A 22,793-nucleotide genomic window follows, 5' to 3' on the forward strand; every position below is an offset into this window, starting at 1 on the left:
GATATGTTAAGCTTGGTATGGTTACTTAAAACAGAAGGTTATTTAAGGAAAAAACTAAAGAAGGGTCAGGCGTATAACTTGAATGTCTACAACGAAAATGTTGAGTGTTTGAATTTCATCACTGACAACTTTAGAGAGGAGGGGGGGGGGGGGGGGGATTCTATCAATTTAATCGTTTTTTTCCCCCCTACCATACCTACCCTGATTGGATAAACTAGTGGACAACAATACTTCTACTGCTACTTACAGCTATTTTCTCTCACATCTACGGTACCTGTAGTTAAATAATTATACATATGTTCCTAATTTCTTCTTTCTTCAAGTGCTGGATTTTCACCCACAGTGGCCAATCCACCATTATGATCTTAACTCCAACCCTCTAATGTTCACAGATTCACCCATCTTTCCCATTATAATGTCATTTTGCTATTTCCATTTGCAATTACAGCCCTCCATTTCACTATAATGTCTTATGAGGGTCCTGAACCTCCCTATTTGTAGCATTTCTACTAATATTGCTCTAAAAAGAAATACTTTACCCAAGAGTATAATAATATTTCCCATTGACGGATCGTGGTTTTTCAGATCCCGTAACGATACAGGCTGCAGGTTGATCTGAACCCTGATATTATGACATAACAACCATGCCTGGACCTGACTCCAAAAGCGAGCCACCGATTGACAGTACCAGAACATATGTTATATTGATTCTGTTTTCTCGCGGCAGAATCAATTTAAAGTAAATTATATATAGTAAATGTAAATCCGGTACGCTCAAATTAGTATGATATGTTACGTTTTGTATGGTTACAGTGCATTCGGAAAGTATTCAGACCCCTTGACTGTTTCCACATTTTGTTACATTACAGCCTTTATTCTAAAATGGATACAGAATTACAAAAATAATCAATCTGCACACTACCACATAATGACAAAGCAAAAACAGGTTTTTAGAAATGTTATTAAAACATTTAAACTGAAAATGACATTTACATAAGTATTCAGACCCTTTGCTCAGTACTTAGTTGAAGCACCTTTGGAAGCGATTACAACCTCGGGTCTTCTTGGTTATGACGCTACAAGCTTGGCACGCCTGTATTTGGGGAGTTTCCCCCGTTTCTTCTCTGCAGATCCTCTAAAGCTCTTGTCAGGTTGGATGGGGAGTGTCGCTGCACAGCTAATGTAAGGTCTCCAGAGATATTTGATCGGGTTCAAGTCCGGGATCTGGCTGGGTCACTCAAGGACATTCAGAGTATCATGACACAAGGCGAGACCCAGATGCTGACACAGGAGGCAGATGGTTGGAGTCTTACAATGTTTATTAATCCAAAAGTAGTAGGCAAGAGAATGGTCATAGACAGGCAAAACCAGATCAGAGTCCAGGAGGTACAGAGTGGCAGACAGGCTTGAGGTCAGGGCAGGCAGAATGGTAAGGCAGGCAGGTACAGAGTCCAGAACAGGAAAGGGTCAAAACCGTGAGGACTAGAAAAAGGAGAAATGCAAAAAGCTGGAGAACGGGAAAAACACTGGTTGACTTGGAACATACAAGACTAACTGGCACAGAGAGACAGGAAACACAGGGATAAATACACTGGGGAAAATCAGCAACACCTGGATGGGGTGGAGCCAATCACAAGGACAAGTGAAAACAGATCAGTGCGTGACACAGAGTCTTGTCCTGAAGCCACTCCTGCTATGTCTTGGTTGTGTGCATAGGGTCGCTCTCCTTTTGGAAGGTGAACTTTTGCCCCAGTCTGACTCCAAGTGGATGTCATGTGCCTTTTACTAAGGAGTGGCTTCCGTCTCTACCATAAACACCTGATTGGTGGAGTGTGCAGAGACGGTTGTCCTTCTGGAAGGTTCTCCCATCTCCACAGAAGAACTCTAGAGCTCTGTCAGAGTGACTATCAGGTTCTTGGTCACCTCCCTGACCAAGGCCTTTCTCCCCCAATTGCTCAGTTGGGCCAGGCAGCCAGCTCTAGGAAGAGTTTTGTTGCTTCTAAACTTCTTCCATTTAAGAATGATGGAGGCCACTGTGTTCATGATATTCAATGCTGCAGAAATGTTTTGGTACCCTTCCCCAGATCTGTGCCTCGACACAATCCTCATCCTCATTGCTCTGACATGCACTTTCAAATGTGGGACCTTATATAGACAGGTGTGTGCCTTTCCAAATCATATCCAATCAATTGAGTTTACCACAGGTGGACTCCAATCAAGTTGTAGAAACATCTCAAGGATGATCATTGGAAACAGGACGCACCTGAACTCAATTTCAAGTCTCCTAGCAAAGGGTCTGAATACTTATGTAAATAAGTTATTTCTGTTTTTATTTGTAATACATTTGCAAACATTTCTAAAAACCTGTTTCCGCTTTGTCATTTTAAAATTTATTTTACCTTTATTTAACTAGGCAAGTCAATTAAGAACAAATTCTTATTTTCAATGACGGCATAGGAACAGTGGGTTAACTGCCTTGATCAAGGGCTAATTATAATCGGGTATTGTGTGTAGACTGATTTTTTTTTTTAAATAAGTTTTTTAATACATTTCAGAATAAGGCTGTAACTTAACAAAATGTGGAAAAAGTTGAGACTGGTGTTTTGCGGGTACTAATTAATGAAGCTGCCAGTTGAGGACTTGTGAGGCGCCTGTTTCTTAAACTAGACACTAATGTACTTGTCCTCTTTCTCAGTTGTGCACTAGGGCCAACCCCTCCTCTTTCGACTCTGGTTAAAGCCAGTTTGCGCTGTTCTGTGAAGGGAGTATTACACAACGTTGTACGAGATCTTCAGTTTCTTGGCAATTTCTAACATGTCATAGCCTTCATTTCTCAGAACAAGAATAGACTGACGAGTTTCAGAAGAAAGTTCTTTGTTTCTGGCCATTTCGAGCCTGTAATTGAACCCCCAAATGCTGATGCAACTAGTCTAAAGAAGGCCAGTTTTATTTCTTCTTTAATCAGCACAACAGTAGAGATGATGGCGGTAGTGCTAGTAGTGGTGGCGGTAGAGGTGGTGGCAGTAGTGCTAGTGGTGGTGGCGGTAGTACTAGAGGTATTGGTTGTATTTTGAGACAGGCTTGAATAAGGTAAGTAGCCAATAGGCAGAGAGTAGCATAATTTGTCTGATTCTCTAATAATGGTATGGGAATAATAATGTATTATTATGTAGGCCTACATTGAACGCCACACATTGGCTGCTACTGTAGACTGAATGATAGAACAGCTATTTCCATGTTAAAATGTTATGGGATACATTTTCTCCATTGTTTTTGGTGGTAGGCCACTCTGGAACGTCTATATTATGATCAAATAGCCACAGTATCCTACACTGTCTGAAACTGTAACTTAAAACAGGTACAGCCTCGGTGTTCACAGTAAACACCTGCTGGAAGTTACACAGAATTGGAGGGAACATTGCCTGAAGCTGTTTGAAACATCTTTGTTGGCCGTAAAAACTGGTCAACCTTAGGCTTATTAAAGCCCACAGCCCTTGTAAGACTGGTTGCTTCCGGTACTCTAACTGAAAGTTGAGGGTTGCACTTAAGCCACTGAACCAATCCACCCCTCCGTGCCCCTGTCCTTTCTTGAACCTTTGCTTGATTCCCATCCCCTCTGCCAGAACGAAGGCGAGTCTTCTCACGTCCCATGATGTTAAGCCAAATAGGGTTCTTTCCAATTGTTGAATGTGGTTGAGGTCACTTTCATATGTGGAAGAGAAGACTGGCACCCACCCATTTGGCTGAAGCCTGGATTTTTCACCTCCTTTTCCTCGTTGCCGTAGTGTTCTTGATGGAATGTTGGGCACCCTGGCAGCTCCCTTTAAGATATGCCCATTTTCCATTGCCTTCAGTGCATGCTGTGTTGACTCATTGCTTCAGTCTGTTTTCTTCTGAAAATAAAAACATTGAATTATATTAGTAACTGTAAGGAACTGACCCTTAATCTAACAAATGGCCCCTAATCCTTACACCTAACCCCTAATCTAACAGATGGCCCTTAACCCTAACTACCCCACACAGGACTGTGTACCTTAAGACTAACCAGTTTCTTTCAAACCACATGACTTAAAGTATTATTATTGACCTACAGAGGGAGAGATTTTGAAGCTGTCTCTTAAAAACGTAGCTAGCTATCTAGCTATATGACATAAAATGCTGTGTAAAATAACTAAACGGCTTTAGAGTAACATTAACTGTAAAGCTTTCTGTCACTAGTGGAAACATTTACAATTACGATATCTTATTGAATGTATTTTACCTCAGATGATCTGGTAGTAAGGTTATACGTAGCTAGCTATCTAACGAACGTTATATGACATAAAATGCTGTGTAAAGCAACTAAAAGACTATAAAGTAACATTAACTGTAAAGCTATCAGTCACTGGTGGAAACATTTACAACTGCAATTAATTATTATCTTTTTTGAATGTATTTTACCTCAGACGATCGGGTAGTAAGGTTGCTAGCTAGCTCTGCTAGCAGCTTATGCTAACTAGCTAGCTGGCTAGCATTTATTGCCAGTAAGGTTACTAACTAGAAAATTAGCATAAACTACCACTAACTGGGATAGTCATTGTCTAAATGACAGGTAGAAACACATAATAACCATATAGGGGTAACTAGTCCCTAGAGGCCAGTTACCCCCGACAAGGTGGAGGCGAGTTGCCACCAACACACTCATCCAACATATTACTAACTTTACTGAAAAATTATCTCAATGTTTCTCTCTAAACAAGTGGATTATTTATCTTAAGGCTTTCCTACTTGTACATCTAACTTCATTGGAATATATCTACAACTTTTTCACTTACAGAGCAGTGGCAGCCAGGGAAAGTGTTTGGTGACATCTCGTGTTGGGGGGGGGGGGGGCTAGTTAACCTCAGGGGACTAGTTACCCCCTAGTAATTGGGCAGCAGGTAGCCTGGTGGTTAGGGCATTGGGCCAGTAACCGAAAGGTTGCTAGATCGAATCCCCGAACTGCCAAGGTTAAATCTGTCATTCTGCCCCCCCGAACAAGGTAGTTAACCCACTGTTCCTAGGCCATCATTGTAAATAAGAATTTGTTCTTAACTGACTTGCCTAGTTAAATAAAGGTTCAATGAAAAAAAACAAAAACATATTGAAGTACACTTGGAGTCAGTGATGATGTGGTGTGTTGACCTCATATATAGAAGACTTCTATTTCTATATCTGTCGTTTCCATTACACATGCAATTATTTTTTTTGCGACATTGCTTTTGTCGAATACAACTGGGTCAATGGAAACCTGCCTATTAATTGATTTATCAAGACGACTCCTCCACGCTCGTCTCAAAGCAGAAAGAAATGATCATCTAGGTGACATGACTATTGCTTTAAATTATAGTTAACATTTGGATATGACTTTGGGAGTTTCAGTATAAAACAGCAATTTGATACATGCCTTCAATTGCATTAGCCTACTTTATTCCAATAGTTTCATCATTCAGTTGATCACAATTTAGGTGAGTTTTCCAGTCTCTGTCACCCACCTCTTCTGCATTGTTCTCAGCACCATCAATATCAATCAATATACTGTTTTCTAGAAATATGGCTCCTTTTCGGGTTAAAGCTCATTTAATTTCTCTGATATTGGACCGGGCCTGGGCTCGGGTTTCAGTTTACCGGGCTTGGATCAGACTTGGCTCTAACTTTCAGGCCCGATGGGAACAAAACTTCCAAGTGGAGCAGTCCACCCATGCTGTGGTGCATGAAGCCTCTAGTGGTGGGAAATAGTACTGCCTGGATACTTCTATCAGTAGCAATGTGTAAAGATATTTTGCAGTGACATCCTATCCCATCTTGCTCTGTTGCAGTGGTCACTGGTGGGTCAGACGGGATAGGGAAGGCTTACGCCTTTGAGGTAAGTTACCATTGCTGTCTCTGAATGTGACTGTGGCTGTTCATGACATACCACCTGTCCATCCCTAACTGCATATAGTTCTATCCCCCCATGCAACACCAACTCCATGTGGTTCTGTCCCCCCGTGCAACACTAACTCCATGTGGTTCTATCCCCCCGTGCAACACCAACTCCATGTGGTTCTATCCCCCCGTGCAACACCAACTCCATGTGGTTCTATCCCCCCCATGCAACACTAACTCCATGTGGTTCTATCCCCCCTTGCAACACCAACTCCATGTGGTTCTATCCCCCCTATGCAACACTAACTCCATGTGGTTCTATCCCCCCGTGCAACACCAACTCCATGTGGTTCTATCCCCCCGTGGTTCTATCCCCCCCATGCAACACTAACTCCATGTGGTTCTATCCCCCCATGCAACACTAACTCCATGTGGTTCTATCCCCCCATGCAACACCAACTCCATGTGGTTCTATCCCCCCGTGCAACACCAACTCCATGTGGTTCTATCCCCCCGTGCAACACCAACTCCATGTGGTTCTATCCCCCCCATGCAACACCAACTCCATGTGGTTCTATCCCCCCCATGCAACACCAACTCCATGTGGTTCTATCCCCCCCATGCAACACCAACTCCATGTGGTTCTATCCCCCCATGCAACACCAACTCCATGTGGTTCTATCCCCCTGTGCAACACCAATTCCATGTGGTTCTATCCCCCCCTGCAACACTAAATCCATGTGGTTCTATCCCCCCCATGCAACACCAACTCCATGTGGTTCTATCCCCCCGTGCAACACCAACTCCATGTGGTTCTATCCCCCCCGTGCAACACCAACTCCATGTGGTTCTATCCCCCCGTGGTTCTATCCCCCCCATGCAACACTAACTCCATGTGGTTCTATCCCCCCCATGCAACGCTAACTCCATGTGGTTCTATCCCCCCATGCAACACTAACTCCATGTGGTTCTATCCCCCCCATGCAACAGTAACTCCATGTGGTTCTATCCCCCCCATGCAACACCAACTCCATGTGGTTCTATCCCCCCGTGCAACACCAACTCCATGTGGTTCTATCCCCCTGTGCAACACCAACTCCATGTGGTTCTACCCCCCCCATGCAACACTAACTCCATGTGGTTCTATCCCCCTATGCAACACCAATTCCATGTGGTTCTATCCCCCTGTGCAACACCAATTCCATGTGGTTCTATCCCCCCGTGCAACACCAACTCCATGTGGTTCTATCCCCCTGTGCAACACCAACTCCATGTGGTTCTACCCCCCCATGCAACACTAACTCTATGTGGTTCTATCCCCCTATGCAACACCAATTCCATGTGGTTCTATCCCCCTGTGCAACACCAATTCCATGTGGTTCTATCCCCCTGTGCAACACTAACTCCATTTGGTTCTATCCCCCCCATGCAACACTAACTCCATGTGGTTCTATCCCCCCGTGCAACACCAACTCCATGTGGTTCTATCCCCCCCATGCAACACTAACTCCATGTGGTTCTATCCCCCCCATGCAACACTAACTCCATGTGGTTCTATCCCCCCATGCAACACTAACTCCATGTGGTTCTATCCCCCCCATGCAACAGTAACTCCATGTGGTTCTATCCCCCCCATGCAACACCAACTCCATGTGGTTCTATCCCCCCGTGCAACACTAACTCCATGTGGTTCTATCCCCCTATGCAACACCAATTCCATGTGGTTCTATCCCCATGTGCAACACCAACTCCATGTGGTTCTATCCCCCCCATGCAACACTAACTCCATGTGGTTCTATCCCCCTGTGCAACACCAATTCCATGTGGTTCTATCCCCCTGTGCAACACTAACTCCATGTGGTTCTATCCCCCTGTGCAACACTAACTCCATGTGGTTCTATCCCCCCATGCAACACTAACTCCATGTGGTTCTATCTCCCCGTGCAACACCAACTCCATGTGGTTCTATCCCCCCCATGCAACACTAACTCCATGTGGTTCTATCCCCCCATGCAACACTAACTCCATGTGGTTTTATCCCCCCCATGCAACACTAACTCCATGTGGTTCTATCCCCCCCATGCAACACTAACTCCATGTGGTTCTATGCCCCTGTGCAACACTAACTCCATGTGGTTCTATCCCCCCCATGCAACACTAACTCCATGTGGTTCTATCCCCCCGTGCAACACCAACTCCATGTGGTTCTATCCCCCCCATGCAACACTAACCATGTGGTTCTATCCCCCCCATGCAACACTAACTCCATGTGGTTCTATCCCCCCCATGCAACACTAACTCTATGTGGTTCTATCCCCCTGTGCAACACCAATTCCATGTGGTTCTATCCCCCCGTGCAACACCAACTCCATGTGGTTCTATCCCCCTATGCAACACCAATTCCATGTGGTTCTATCCCCCTGTGCAACACCAATTCCATGTGGTTCTATCCCCCTGTGCAACACTAACTCCATTTGGTTCTATCCCCCCCATGCAACACTAACTCCATGTGGTTCTATCCCCCCGTGCAACACCAACTCCATGTGGTTCTATCCCCCCCATGCAACACTAACTCCATGTGGTTCTATCCCCCCCATGCAACACTAACTCCATGTGGTTCTATCCCCCCATGCAACTCTAACTCCATGTGGTTCTATCCCCCCCATGCAACAGTAACTCCATGTGGTTCTATCCCCCCCATGCAACACCAACTCCATGTGGTTCTATCCCCCCGTGCAACACTAACTCCATGTGGTTCTATCCCCCTATGCAACACCAATTCCATGTGGTTCTATCCCCATGTGCAACACCAACTCCATGTGGTTCTATCCCCCCCCATGCAACACTAACTCCATGTGGTTCTATCCCCCTGTGCAACACCAATTCCATGTGGTTCTATCCCCCTGTGCAACACTAACTCCATGTGGTTCTATCCCCCTGTGCAACACTAACTCCATGTGGTTCTATCCCCCCATGCAACACTAACTCCATGTGGTTCTATCTCCCCGTGCAACACCAACTCCATGTGGTTCTATCCCCCCCATGCAACACTAACTCCATGTGGTTCTATCCCCCCCATGCAACACTAACTCCATGTGGTTCTATCCCCCCCATGCAACACTAACTCCATGTGGTTCTATCCCCCCCATGCAACACTAACTCCATGTGGTTCTATCCCCCCCATGCAACACTAACTCCATGTGGTTCTATGCCCCTGTGCAACACTAACTCCATGTGGTTCTATCCCCCCCATGCAACACTAACTCCATGTGGTTCTATCCCCCCGTGCAACACCAACTCCATGTGGTTCTATCCCCCCCATGCAACACTAACCATGTGGTTCTATCCCCCCCATGCAACACTAACTCCATGTGGTTCTATCCCCCCCATGCAACACTAACTCTATGTGGTTCTATCCCCCTGTGCAACACCAATTCCATGTGGTTCTATCCCCCCATGCAACACTAACTCCATGTGGTTCTATCCCCCTGTGCAACACTAACTCCATGTGGTTCTATCCCCCCCATGCAACACTAACTCCATGTGGTTCTATCCCCCCGTGCAACACCAACTCCATGTGGTTCTATCCCCCCCATGCAACACTAACTCCATGTGGTTCTATCCCCCCGTGCAACACCAACTCCATGTGGTTCTATCCCCCCCATGCAACACTAACCATGTGGTTCTATCCCCCCCATGCAACACTAACCATGTGGTTCTATCCCCCCCATGCAACACTAACTCCATGTGGTTCTATCCCCCCGTGCAACACCAACTCCATGTGGTTCTATCCCCCCGTGCAACACCAACTCCATGTGGTTCTATCCCCCCCATGCAACACTAACCATGTGGTTCTATCCCCCCCATGCAACACTAACCATGTGGTTCTATCCCCCCATGCAACACTAACTCCATGTGGTTCTATCCCCCTGTGCAACACCAATTCCATGTGGTTCTATCCCCCCATGCAACACTAACTCCATGTGGTTCTATCCCCCTGTGCAACACTAACTCCATGGGGTTCTATCCCCCTGTGCAACACTAACTCCATGTGGTTCTATCCCCCTGTGTAACACCAATTCCATGTGGTTCTATCCACCTGTGCAACACCATTTCCATGTGGTTCTATCCACCTGTGCAACAGTAACTCCATGTGGTTCTATCCCCCCCCCCCATGCAACACTAACTCCATGTGGTTCTATCCCCCTGTGCAACACTAACTCCATGGGGTTCTATCCCCCTGTGCAACACTAACTCCATGTGGTTCTATCCCCCTGTGCAACACCAATTCCATGTGGTTCTATCCACCTGTGCAACACTTAACTCCATTGTGTTCTATCCCCCCGTGCAACACTAACTCCATTTGGTTCAATCCCCCCGTGCAACACCAACTCCATGTGGTTTTATCCCTTTGTGCAACACCAACTCCATGTGGTTTTATCCCCCTGTGCAACACCAACTCCATGTGGTTTTATCCCCCTGTGCAACACCAACTCCATGTGGTTTTATCCCCCTGTGCAACACCAACTCCAGTGGTTCTGTCCCACCTGTCCATCACTAACTCCAGTGGTTCTGTCCCACCTGTCCATCACTAACTCCAGTGGTTCTGTCCCACCTGTCCATCACTAACTCCAGTGGTTCTGTCCCACCTGTCCATCACTAACTCCAGTGGTTCTGTCCCACCTGTCCATCACTAACTCCAGTGGTTCTGTCCCACCTGTCCATCACTAACTTCAGTGGTTCTGTCCCACCTGTCCATCACTACCTCCAGTGGTTCTGTCCCACCTGTCCATCACTAACTCCAGTGGTTCTGTCCCACCTGTCTTTCACTAACTCCATGTGGTTCTGTCCCACCTGTCCATCACTAACTCCAGTGGTTCAGTCCCACCTGTCCATCACTAACTCCAGTGGTTCAGTCCCACCTGTCTTTCACTAACTCCAGTGGTTCTGTCCCACCTGTCCATCACTAACTCCAGTGGTTCTGTCCCTCCTGTCTTTCACTAACTCCATGTGGTTCTGTCCCACCTGTCCATCACTAACTCCAGTGGTTCTGTCCCACCTGTCCATCACTAACTCCAGTGGTTCTGTCCCACCTGTCTTTCACTAACTCCATGTGGTTCTGTCCCACCTGTCTTTCACTAACTCCAGTGGTTCAGTCCCACCTGTCCATCACTAACTCCAGTGGTTCTGTCCCACCTGTCCATCACTAACTCCAGTGGTTCAGTCCCACCTGTCTTTCACTAACTCCATGTGGTTCTGTCCCACCTGTCCATCACTAACTCCATGTAGTTCTGTCCTACCTGTGCAGCTGGCAGGACGTGGGCTGAACGTGGTGATCCTGAGCAGAACCAAGGACAAACTGGACCGGGTGGCACTGGAGATAGGTGGGAGGAATTAACATCCTTCTTCTTCTGGGATGAGCAACATTGTCTTTGAGGGTTAAGATCAGGAGTGTCAGACATACTGCTCGCAGTGGTTCAATCCATCCCGAGGATGGTTTGTGTAAAAACATATATATATTGTTTTTTAAATTATAATGGACCTGCATTTATAGAGTTTCTTGACTGTTTCCAGCTCTCTAATAATCACGGAAATTGAAGCTACACCGTCAGGGTCGAATTTCCAAAAACGATGGATATAGGACTATTTTTACACACTTTGACAGCGAGGAAATATAACACATATTCGGTGCAGCCCTCCGGACCTCGATGAAGACCATATGCGCCCCCCGGTGCATAATGAGTTCGACACCCTTGGTTTAGATGTTAGGTCAATGTATCTCTGGAACTTCATTTTGTGACCTTTCTCTTTCACAGGAGAAACCACGGGTCAGAAAGTGAAAGTGATCGTAGCTGATTTCACTGAGGATGACATGTATGAACACATTGAGGAGAACCTGAAAGGCTTAAATATCAGTGTATTAGGTGCGCGCTGTCCTTCATTATTACTCCTCGTTATATTTACTGATCTCTAAAAATAGTAACCTATCCTATCCCAATAACCTATCCCAATGACAGCTGCCGAGTGGCATTAACCTGGTCTTATCCAATTCATGCAGTGAACAACGTGGGGATTCTGCCTAGCCATATTCCCTGCAAGTTCCTGCAGACTAAGGACCTGGAACAGGTGAGAGGAGACATACAATATTGGTTCACCTACAGATGTAGGATCTTAATTTGAGCCAGTTTGATACAGCAGGAAAAGAATCCTTTAGCAACAGGAAATGTGAATTATTTTGTGTATTATAATTAATATACATTTTTGTAGGGGCTGATGCATTTCACGTTAGGGCAAATCAAGTCTGAAATGTTCAATTGGAAATTACAAACTTTAGAAGCCTTTTAAACCTTGAAAACACTACAAGTTTGCAATTCCTGCTATGCACAAATGTTCTTTTCAACAAAAGAGTGATCAAATTAAGATCTCGTCCTCGTACCTCACCTGTCCTCTTACCTGTTCCTCACACTCCCCTTTCCTCTCGCCCCACCTCACCTTTATCCAACGCGCTGCGTGACAGAGTGGAGGCTGCTGAGGAGAGGATGGCTCATAATAATGTCTGGAATGGAGTCAATGGAATGGTATCAATGACATGGAGATCACGTGTTTGATACCATTCCAGACATTATTATGAGCTGTCCTCCTTTCAGCAGCTTCCACTGCTGGAATGGAATAAATGGAACTGTATTCAACAGATCAAACATTGAAACCACGTTTGACTCCATTCCATTGATTTCAGTCCAGGCTCTACAATGAGCCCGTCCTCCTATAGCTCCTCCCACCAGGCTCCACTGGTGTGATGTCATAATATGCCAGTTATTACGTTGATGTTGATCCACCTCAAGAATTGCACTTGCATTTGGCGAAAGGCTCAGGACACACATATTCAGGCTGACTGGGTCTCGTTCAGGCAAATGAGAAATAAGTGAACTCAGGCTGTCAGGAAGGCCAAAGTTAGTTACTTTAAGGACCAGTGCTCTCTCTGTGGGTCTAACCCCAAGAAGTTCTGGAAATGGTTAAAGACCTGGAGAATAAACCCTCCTCCTTACTGCTGCCCATGTCCCATAATGTTGATGATGTGGTTGTTACTGACAAGAAGCACATGGCTGAGCTCATTAATCACCACTTCATTAAGTTAGGATTCCTAATTGACTCAGCCATGCCTCCTTGCCCGTCCAACATTTCCTCATCTCCCACCCCTTCTAATGCGACTAGCTCCGACGCTCCTCCCTCTTTTTCCCCTGCCCCGCTACAAAGTTGCTCCCTGTAGGTGGTCAGTAAGTCCGAGGTGCTAAAGGAGCTCCTAAACTTGACCCCCAAAAAACATCTGGGTCAGATGGTTAAAACGCTTTCTATCACCGCCAAGCCTGTCTCTCCTCTCTGGGGAGGTTCCCATTGCTTGGAAGGCAGCCACGGTTTGTGCGTTATTTACGGGGGTGATCAAGCTGATCCTAACTGTTATAGGCCTATTTCTATTTTGCCCTGTTTATCAAAAGTGTTGAAAAAACTTGTCAATAATCAACTGACTGGCTTTCTTATTCTCTCTGGTATGAAATCTGGTTTCCGCCCAGGTTATGGATGTGTCACTGCAACCTTCAAGGTCCTCAATGATGTCACCATTGCCCTTGATTCTAAGCAATGTTGTGCGGCCAAAGCTTTTGATATGGTAGATCATTCCATTCTTCTGGGCTTGACCTGGTTTGCTAACTACCTTTCTCAAAGAGTGCAGTGTATAAAGTCAGAAAATCTTCTGTCTCAGTCACTGCCTGTCACCAAGGGAGTACCTCAAGGCTCGATCCTAGGCCCCACGCTCTTCTCAATTTACATCAACAACATAGCTCAGGCAGTAGGAAGCTCTCTCATCCATTTAGCTACAGTCTTATACTCAGCTGGCCCCTCCCCGGATGTTGTGTTACATGCTCTACAACAAAGCTTTCTTAGTGTCCAACAAGCTTTCTCTACCCTTAACCTTGTTCTGAACAACTCCAAAGCAAAGGTCATGATTACAGGTGTGATTACTACCTCTCAGGGCTTAGAGCTTGAGGTAGTTAACTCATACAAGTTATTGGGAGTATGGCTAGACGGTACATTGTCAGCACATATCAAAGCTGCAGACTGAAGTTAAATCTAGACTTGGTTTCCTCTATTGTAATTGCTCCTCTTTCACACCAGCTGCCAAACTAACCCTGATTCAGATGACCATGCTAGATTACGGAGACGTAATTTATAAATCGGCAGGTAAGGGTGCACTTGAGCAGCTAGATGTTCTTTATCATTCGGCCATGAGATTTGCCACCAATGCTCCTTATAGGACACATCACTGCACTCTATACTCCTCTGTAAACTGGTCATCTCCGTATACCCTTCGCACGACCCACTGGTTGATGCTTATTTATAAAACCCTCTTAGGCCTCACTCCCCTCTATCTGAGATATCTACTGCAGCCCTCATCCTCCACATACAACACCCGTTCTGCCAGTCACATTCTGTTAAAGGTCCCCAAAGCACACACACCCCTGGGTCGCTCGTCTTTTCTGTTTGCTGCAGCTAGCGACTGGAATGAGCTGCAACAAACACTCAAGCTGGACAGTTTTATCTCAATCTCTTCATAGACTCAATCATGGACACTCGTACTGACAGTTGTGGCTGCTTTGCGTAATCTATTGTTGTCTCTACCTTCTTGCCCTTTGTGCTGTTGTCTGTGCCCAATAATGTTTGTACCGTGTTTTGTGCTGCTACCATGTTGTGTTGCTACCATGCTATGTTGCCATGTGTTGCTGCCTTGCTCTGCTGTTGTCTTAGTTGTCTCTTTATGTAGTTCTGTGTTATCTCTCGTTGTGATGTGTGTTTTGCCCTATATTTTAATTTAATTGACAAGGATGACAAGGAAGGAAGGAAGGAACACACTTCACATTTGTTTTTGTTGTTTTTGTTCTTCCAGAGAATTACAAAAGTGATCAACTGCAATGTCAAAGCCTTGGTCAAGGTGGGTAGATATTGAAGCCCATCAGTGGAGTGTGTATGCTTAAAGGGATACTTTGGGATTTTGGCAATGAGGCCCGTTATCTACTTCCCCAGATGAACTCATGGATATGTCTTTTGAAGGAAGTTGCTGACTAGTGCTAGCACAATTACTAACTAACACATTCTCATTTACAGCAACAACCTGGGGAATAATTACAGGGGAGAGGATGAATGAGCCATTTGTAAACTGGGGAGGATTATGTGACCATGATGGTATGAGAGCCAGATTGGAAATTTAGCCAGGACACTAGGATTAACACCACTACTCTTACAATAAGTGCCATGGGATCTTTTTGTGACCACAGAGAGTCAGGACACCCTTTTTAACATCCCATCCGAAAGATAGCACACTACACAGGGATTTTTTTTTAAACCAGAGGAAAGGTTGCCTCCTACTGGCCCTCCAACACCACCTGGTCTCCCATCCATGGACTGACCAGGACCAACCCTGCTTAGCTTCAGAAGCAAGCCTGCATCCCACGCTAGTCCAATGACTGGAAGTCTATGGTAACTGCTAGCATGCTAGTAGATACCATAGACTTCCAGTCATTGTGCTAACGCTAGTTAGCAATATCTCGGCTAAACTACTTCCTTCATACTAAACACAGAGACATAAAAATGGTATCCACAAGTTCATAAGACCGGCGTTATGGGCGGACCTTAGGGGGCCTGGCCCGCCCTAACATACCTCATGCTTCGTCCAAATAAAATATTTAAATATTGCTAACTTATTTGACCGAGACACCCGCCAACAGAAAGACCCATCCAAGCAAGCGAAACAGCGCGTCTCAGTATGTGTAGCCCAGGAAATGTGATGCTGTCAGAACTAAAAGAGTATGGCATGACATTCTCTTTTTTGCCAGTCCGCATCAGATACAGTACATTCGGAAAGTATTCAGACCCCTTGACTTTTTTCACATTTTGTTACAGCTGTATTCTAACATGGATTTAAATAGCTTTTTCCCCTTTATCAATCTACACATAATACCCCATAATGACAATGCAAAAACTGGACCATAAATCTTTGCAAATGTATTAAAAACAAAACCTGAAATATATTTACATAAGTTTTCAGACCCTTCACTCAGTACTTTGTTGAAGCACCTTTGTCAGCGATTACAGCCTTGGGTATGACGTTACAAGCTTGGCACACCTGTATTTGTGGAGTTTCTCCCAATAGAACAAGCAGGTGACAATTTTACGGGCTTTTATCAGCACAAAATCACTGAGGGAGCAGGCCCGACATCTCAAGCAAAATAATAAAATCATCAACTGAACTGCCAACGGCCAACTGCCCAACTGCCTTTTTGACTGCTTGCATATCAACCCATATTCATATTGTCATTATTGCTTATGTGATGAATTTCACTATTATCAAGCACACTTGGCACTTGTAATGATGTTTAGGCTACTGATGTTTTCGTCGTTTGACCACGCATCTTGCTGACCTTGCACTTGGTGGTTGGGGTATTTATTTGCACTTTGTCGTTGTAAAAAGAAGCTGATACCGGGTTCCAACACCAACGCTTACAGTTAATAGTTGTAACAAAGGCACTCCACGAATACAATTTATTGAACACTTGATATTATAAGAAACAAATCAAAAAGGACAGTCTAGATCCAAATAGGAGGTCCCGTGAGAAAGAAAGCGTTCCCCTCTGTGGAAATCACATGCCTGTCCAGGGCGCTGGCCCTGCTTCTGACTCATTGCCAAAATCCCGAAGTATCCCTTTAATTAAGTGTCTTTGTTTTTAACCGACTTGTCTTTGTTCCACAGATGTGCCAAATAGTCCTGCCAGGGATGGAGAAGAGGTGTTTTTGGAGAGGTTTTCCTCAAGCCAATATTTGAGACTTCACATTGTCAATTAAATCAAAAATCCAGTTTATTTATACTGAAACTATAATTAGTCTAATCTAAAATCCTGTTAATTACTGGATGAACATATGTTGATGAATGTCAGGAGAGGAGAACCTGAGTAATCCTGACTGTCTAATTCCTCTGCAGAGGGAAGGGAGTGATCGTGAACATCTCCTCTGGTGTGGCCAGTGTTCCCTCCCCCATGTACACCATGTACTGTGCATCAAAGGCTAGTACAGACCTGCTATCTCTTTCTAAGCACAGGATGATCAGTCGGTTGTACGCGATGCTTCTGGAATTAGTCGTTTCTATAACAAATAATAAAAGTGATCTCAATGTTTTTGCCTTGCTGTCTTTGTACAGGTGTTTGTGGAGAGGTTCTCTCAAGGTCTGCAGGCTGAATATAAAGCAAAAAGAGTCATGATACAGGTGCAGTGACGCATCAGGGTGCATGGATCTATTTTACATTCATATAAAAGGGGGAGGGCCCTCAAATCGTTTGTACATGTATTGATTGTGTATGTTGGCTTATTCATCCCCCTGTCTCACCTGTAACTATTCCCCAGGTCATTGCTGTAAATTAGAATGTTCTCTCAGTCAACTTACCTGGTAAAATAAGGGTAGAATAAATAAATACAAATTGTATTCATGGGTTTGTACAGCAATGTGAATGTGAATTCAGGAGGTGAGCTAAATCAAGAATTGAAAAATCGTAAGGGAAATAAATGGAATTTTACTATTCTTGAATTTGAAGGTAAATTCACTTCCCCACTTGACTGAATTGAAATGGAACTGGCCTCAACACTGTCTGCTCTATATGTCTACTTTACTCTGTTTCTCTCCTGTGTCTCTGTGTCCAGGCAGTGGCTCCATTTGGGGTGTCCACCCCAATGACGGGCTACCAGAAGTCCAACATGGTGACCCTGACAGCGGAAGACTTTGTCAGGACATCCCTGGAGTACCTCCAAGCCGGGGACAAGACCTACGGCAGCATCTGTCACACAGTACTGGTAAAACACATCAGAACATTTACACATATGGAAAGGTGGAGTATTTACCTTGTTTTCAGTCATTGAAACAGGTGTGTGCTGTGTGTTGTCTCTACAGGGTTGGATGGTACAGGCTGTTCCTCAGCAGATCCTCCACAGTGAGACCATGCAGGACAGTCTACTGGAGTATGTGAAGAAAAGAGTGGGGACATAGGTCATAGGAGATCAACACATGCATTATGGTATCATCATGTACTGTATGCATGTCTGTAAATAAGATATGATGACTTTTTCAGGCATTTTTAACTCATACTTCTAGTAAGTTGAACTCAAAATCAATGTTTATGTGATACTGACTGAAAATGAGAAGTCACACCAACCTTTCCCAGCATGCTCTGCTGTTGGTCGATATTTTGGAATCTGTGTTTTTTAATGTACATTGAGTGATTGATTGATTGATCTTATACTACACAAAGATAAATAACATACATTTTTATAAACTAATCCAATAATTTAGTTTGAATTTTTGAAATGGTTGTTCTGGTTTAAATGGCTTAGGCGGTCTCCTCCCATTGTTCCTAACCCTGGCAGTCATTATCAGGTTGCACTCTGCAACCCTACTTGAAGGACTGATGTGGCCTGTAAACCATGAGCTTCAGGCCACTGTATAAGGGTATATAAAATAAGGTCTTATAAGATATGTAATGTATTGTCATAAGTTTTTAATTATCATCATAACATTTGCCTAGGAACTCAGTTGTTGAAGACCACAAGACTGAAAGTGAATGAATTCAACAACCATATCTCTGTCACTAACAAATACAGTCATGGGTGGTAACTCTACAATTCATTTGAAAAGGCAAGGCACACTAGGAAATTATATTTAACATTTTCAAGCTGATATAACTCAAATCTGGACCCCCTACAGGGTCACAGTGACTATCGGTTTGAACAATTACTACAAATTCACTTTATGTAACTGTACTCAGATATATTTAGTGCAACAGGTTTCCTCAAAAGTTTTACAGTGAGAGAAGAGGGGGCGGGTGGCACTGTTGTCTTACTGGGCCAATCAACTACTTAAACGTGTGTCTCATGTTTCAACTGCTCTCGGAGCTCTAAGCCAACACAGGAAGACAGAACGCTTCTGAACTTTTGCTTTTTGAGTGTAGTTAACTAACTGTTTTATATTTGACCTGTTACCGCTAGCGGAACATCTCGATAACATCCGGTGAAATTGTAGAGCGCGAAATTCTAATTAAATTATTAGATATATTTAACTGTCATAAAATCACAAGTGCAATACGCCATAATAAAGCTTAACTTCTTGTTAATCCAGCCGCCGTGTCAGATTTCAAAAAGGCTTTATGGCGAAAGCAAACCATGCGATTATCTGAGGACAGTGCCCCATCATACAAATGCATGACAAACATATTTAATCCAGGGAGGTGCGACACGAAAGTCAGAAATAACGATATAATTCATGCCTTACCTTTGAAGATCTTCTTCTGTTGGCACTCCAAAATGTCCCAGAAACATCACAAAAGGTCCCTTTGTTTGATAAATTCCTTCTTTATATCCCCAAAATGTTTGATTCAGAAATACACCGGTTCCAACTCGCCCAACATGACTAAAAATTATCTAATAAGTTACCTGTAAACTTGGTCCAAACATTTCAAACAACTTTCCTAATCCAACCTTAGGTATCCTAAAACATAAATAATCGATCAAATTTAAGACGGAATATACTGTGTTCAATAGCGGATAAAATCAACATGGAGCGAGCTCCAGGTCCCGCTCAACAAACAATAGTCCACTTGGCTTGACACTCACACTGAACCACCCTACTTCTTCATTTCTCAAAATAAAAACATCAACCAATTTCTAAAGACTGTTGACATGTAGTGGAAGCCATAGGAACTGCAACCAGATGCCTCATAAATATAGTTTCCCATAGAAAACCAATTGAAAACACAGTGACCTCAACAACAAAAAAATCCTGGATGGTTTGTCTTCTGGGTTTCGCCTGACAAATAAGTTCTGTTATACTCGCAGACATTATTTTAACAGTTTTAGAAACTTTAGAGTGTCTATCCAAACTACCAATTATATGCATATCCTAGCTTCTGGGCCTGAGTAACAGGCAGTTTACTTTGGGCATGCATTTCATCCGGACGTGATTATAGTTTCTAAGTAAGGCGGGCTTTGCTAAACTCAAACATTTCAAGTATTGCAACTTATACTTATTAATTGACTTTGACTTTAGGCCTCCCGAGCGGTGCAGTGGTCTAAGGCACTGCATTGCTGTGCTACAGGCGTCACTACAGAATGAGGTTTGATCCCAGGCTGTGATGCAGCTGGCCACGACCAGGAGACTCATGAGGTGGCACACAATTGGCCCAGCATCGTCCGGGTTAGGGGAGAGTTTGGCCGGCTGGGGTTGTCCTTGTCCCATTGTGCTCTAGCGACTACCTGTGGCTGGCCGGGCGGATGCATGCTGTCGCCGGTTGTACTGTGTTTTCTCTGACACATTGGTGCGGCTGGGTTAAGTGAGCAGTGTGTCAAGAAGCAGTGCGGCTTGGCAGGTTCGTGTTTCGGGGGACACATGGCTCTCGACCTTTGTCTCTAGCGAGTTCGTACAAGAGTTGCAGCGTTGGGACAAGACTAACTACCAATTGGGGAGAAAATAAAAGTGACTGACTTTAAAAGATGATGTAGTGCTCACTTCCTCATATTGACTACATTTATTTAGTGTTTTTATGTATAGAGAAATCAAAATAACTATTGTAAGTTGACTTACATGAAAAATGTAAGTATACCTTACTCAAATTTTTTACATTTGTATTACTCAAATGATGTTGTACTCCACACTTCAGCTATTTAAGTTTCTTAACTAAATTGTTTTGAGGTAATCAGTTTCCTAAAAATATTTAAGTAGCCAGAACTTATCCGGTTTTACAGTGCAGGAAATGTATACTATTTTGAGAATATTTCAGCAAAATGGCAATACGACATTCAATACCTGCCAAACATCCATGGGCTTTTAGATTCTGTCTCTACTGTATTCTGAAATAAACTTGGAAAGTATTGGCATGTATTTGAAAACACTAACATACACTCACTCACTCTAGTCAGAACTAAGAAACTCAGAAATGTTCAACTTGCTAACTGGCTGTAGTTATACACGTGCCATGTTCAACCAGTTAGCAAGTCAAACATTTCAGAGTTTCCTATTTCCGACTAGCATGTGAACGCGGCATTCAACCAGGTATTTGAATATAGTATTTCAAATACTTATTTGTAGGGGATCATTTTCCAATTGGGAGACAGTGCTGTGTGTGTGTGCGCACGCGTATGCGTATGTAGATAAACAGGGCAACATATAATAAATTATAAGAAGCTCTGATAACATTTCATCCCACTTACCATAGCTGATGTTGTGCCAGCTTGTCAGAGCAGGTTGACTGGCTAACCAATGGGTGACTGGAGTGATGGACTGTCATGATGAATTATCTTCCTACGATAAGGGAGAAAAGGGGGAATAGATTTGGAGAGGGTCAATTATACAGTAGATAGGGGTGGAAATAAGGAATGGAGAGGGAGAGACAGATAGATGTTAAAAAGTGGGGCCAGATTTACCTCTACCAAAGTCTTTCTTTGTCCTGCATATTACCGTTGGAGTCCCTCCAAGACAGACAGAGAGATTTAGCGAGGGAAGAAGAAAGGAGGGTAAGAAAAAAAACAGTCTGTCACTCTCATTATTAACACACAGCAAGATATAGGGGAGACAGACTGGCAGACAGAATAACACACACACAGGCAAAAGAAGGCAGACAAGGACACACGTACACACACATACACTCATGGACCCCAACATTGTCCAGCATGTCTTGAGCATCTCATTGATAAACCAGTGTCAAGGGAGCATATTAGGTTGGCTGACATTTATCCAGAGAATGTAACAAAGAATGTAGCAAGCCAACATGTAATATATTTTCAGTCTATGTCACCATCTAGTGGCAGTTTATGGTCATCACAAGCAAAAAAAGGAAGTTAGGAGTCTGTTATTTGTTTTTATTAGCAGTAGTTAAATTGAGCCAGAGCTTCCCAGAACCTGGCTCCTGCACCTTACAGGTCCCAAAGAGGAGTAGGATAGAAAGTATGATAAAAGACTTAGCCCTAGCCGTAAAATGGTAATACATTGTATTTACAGGAATGTATTTATAGGAATGTGCTTGGAATATTTCCAAGAAAACATTCCCTTAATTTAAAATAGAATGTCTCATAATTTAACATATTCATGTTCTAGAACTTCTCATAATTTCACATATAGACAAGTTTTATGAGATGTTGCAAGAATATTCATGTGTCCAGTTTTCTGTGGGTTAGGACAATATTCCATTAACGTCCCACCAAACATACACAGCACATTGTTGCCATGTTCTCAGAACATAAGATATTAATGTTCTAGACACGTTTCATGGGACGTTGCGAGAACATTTGTGTCCCCAAAAACATGAATTAGACATCACATTACTCTTGCCAAGCCAGTTTGTCTGTTGGCAAGGGACACTCACATACAGTGTTTTCAACTTACATATTTGACACACATGATTACATTGAGCAGGTTCATTTATAAAAAATAAATTATTATTCAACATGTTCTCACTCGGCAAGCGGTACCGGAGCGCCAAGTCTAGGATCAAAAGGCTCCTTAACAGCTTCTACCCCCAAGCCATACGTCTGCTGAACAATGAATCAAATAACCCCCAGACTATTTGACCCCATTGGACCCCCCCCCCCCCATTGTTTTTACACTTCTGCTACTCGCTGTTTATTATCTATGCATAGTCACTTTACCCCTACCTACATGTACAAAATTACTTGACTAACCTGTACCCCCGCACATTGACTCGGTACCGGTACCCCCTGTATATAGCCTCGTTAATTTTATTGTGTTACTTTTTATTTGACTATTCTTACTTTAGTTTATTTAGTGAATATTTTCTTATCTCTATTTCTTGAACTGCATTGTTGGT

The 22,793-nt window shown here is 43.8% G+C and overlaps 1 protein-coding gene across 10 annotated transcripts in view; it reads left to right on the plus strand.

Moving 5' to 3' along the window:
• The window catches only part of hsd17b3 (hydroxysteroid 17-beta dehydrogenase 3), a 37,837-nt gene extending 17,375 nt beyond the window's left edge, over nucleotides 1-20,462 (plus strand). For 3 of the 10 annotated variants that reach the window (XM_090237900.1, XM_036980076.2, XM_036980077.2), the window contains exons 2-11: nucleotides 5,838-5,884; nucleotides 11,195-11,270; nucleotides 11,703-11,810; nucleotides 11,945-12,012; nucleotides 14,825-14,869; nucleotides 16,685-16,719; nucleotides 16,913-16,994; nucleotides 17,129-17,194; nucleotides 17,626-17,775; nucleotides 17,873-20,462. In XM_090237900.1, coding sequence (XP_090094026.1) covers nucleotides 11,759-11,810; nucleotides 11,945-12,012; nucleotides 14,825-14,869; nucleotides 16,685-16,719; nucleotides 16,913-16,994; nucleotides 17,129-17,194; nucleotides 17,626-17,775; nucleotides 17,873-17,968 — 594 coding nt within the window. In that variant the 5' untranslated portion in view covers nucleotides 5,838-5,884; nucleotides 11,195-11,270; nucleotides 11,703-11,758 and the 3' untranslated portion in view covers nucleotides 17,969-20,462. Of the gene's footprint in view, nucleotides 1-5,837; nucleotides 5,885-11,175; nucleotides 11,271-11,702; nucleotides 11,811-11,944; nucleotides 12,013-14,824; nucleotides 14,870-16,684; nucleotides 16,734-16,912; nucleotides 16,995-17,128; nucleotides 17,195-17,625; nucleotides 17,776-17,872 lie in introns of all 10 variants that reach the window. The other 7 variants (XM_090237902.1, XM_090237901.1, XM_036980079.2 and 4 more) reach the window with 5 other exon arrangements.
• Nucleotides 20,463-22,793: the final 2,331 nt, after the last annotated feature.

The sequence above is a fragment of the Oncorhynchus mykiss genome, chromosome 6 (assembly GCF_057628025.1).
Source record: "Oncorhynchus mykiss isolate SJ-2025 chromosome 6, ASM5762802v1, whole genome shotgun sequence".
NCBI classification, from domain to species: Eukaryota; Metazoa; Chordata; class Actinopteri; order Salmoniformes; family Salmonidae; genus Oncorhynchus; species Oncorhynchus mykiss.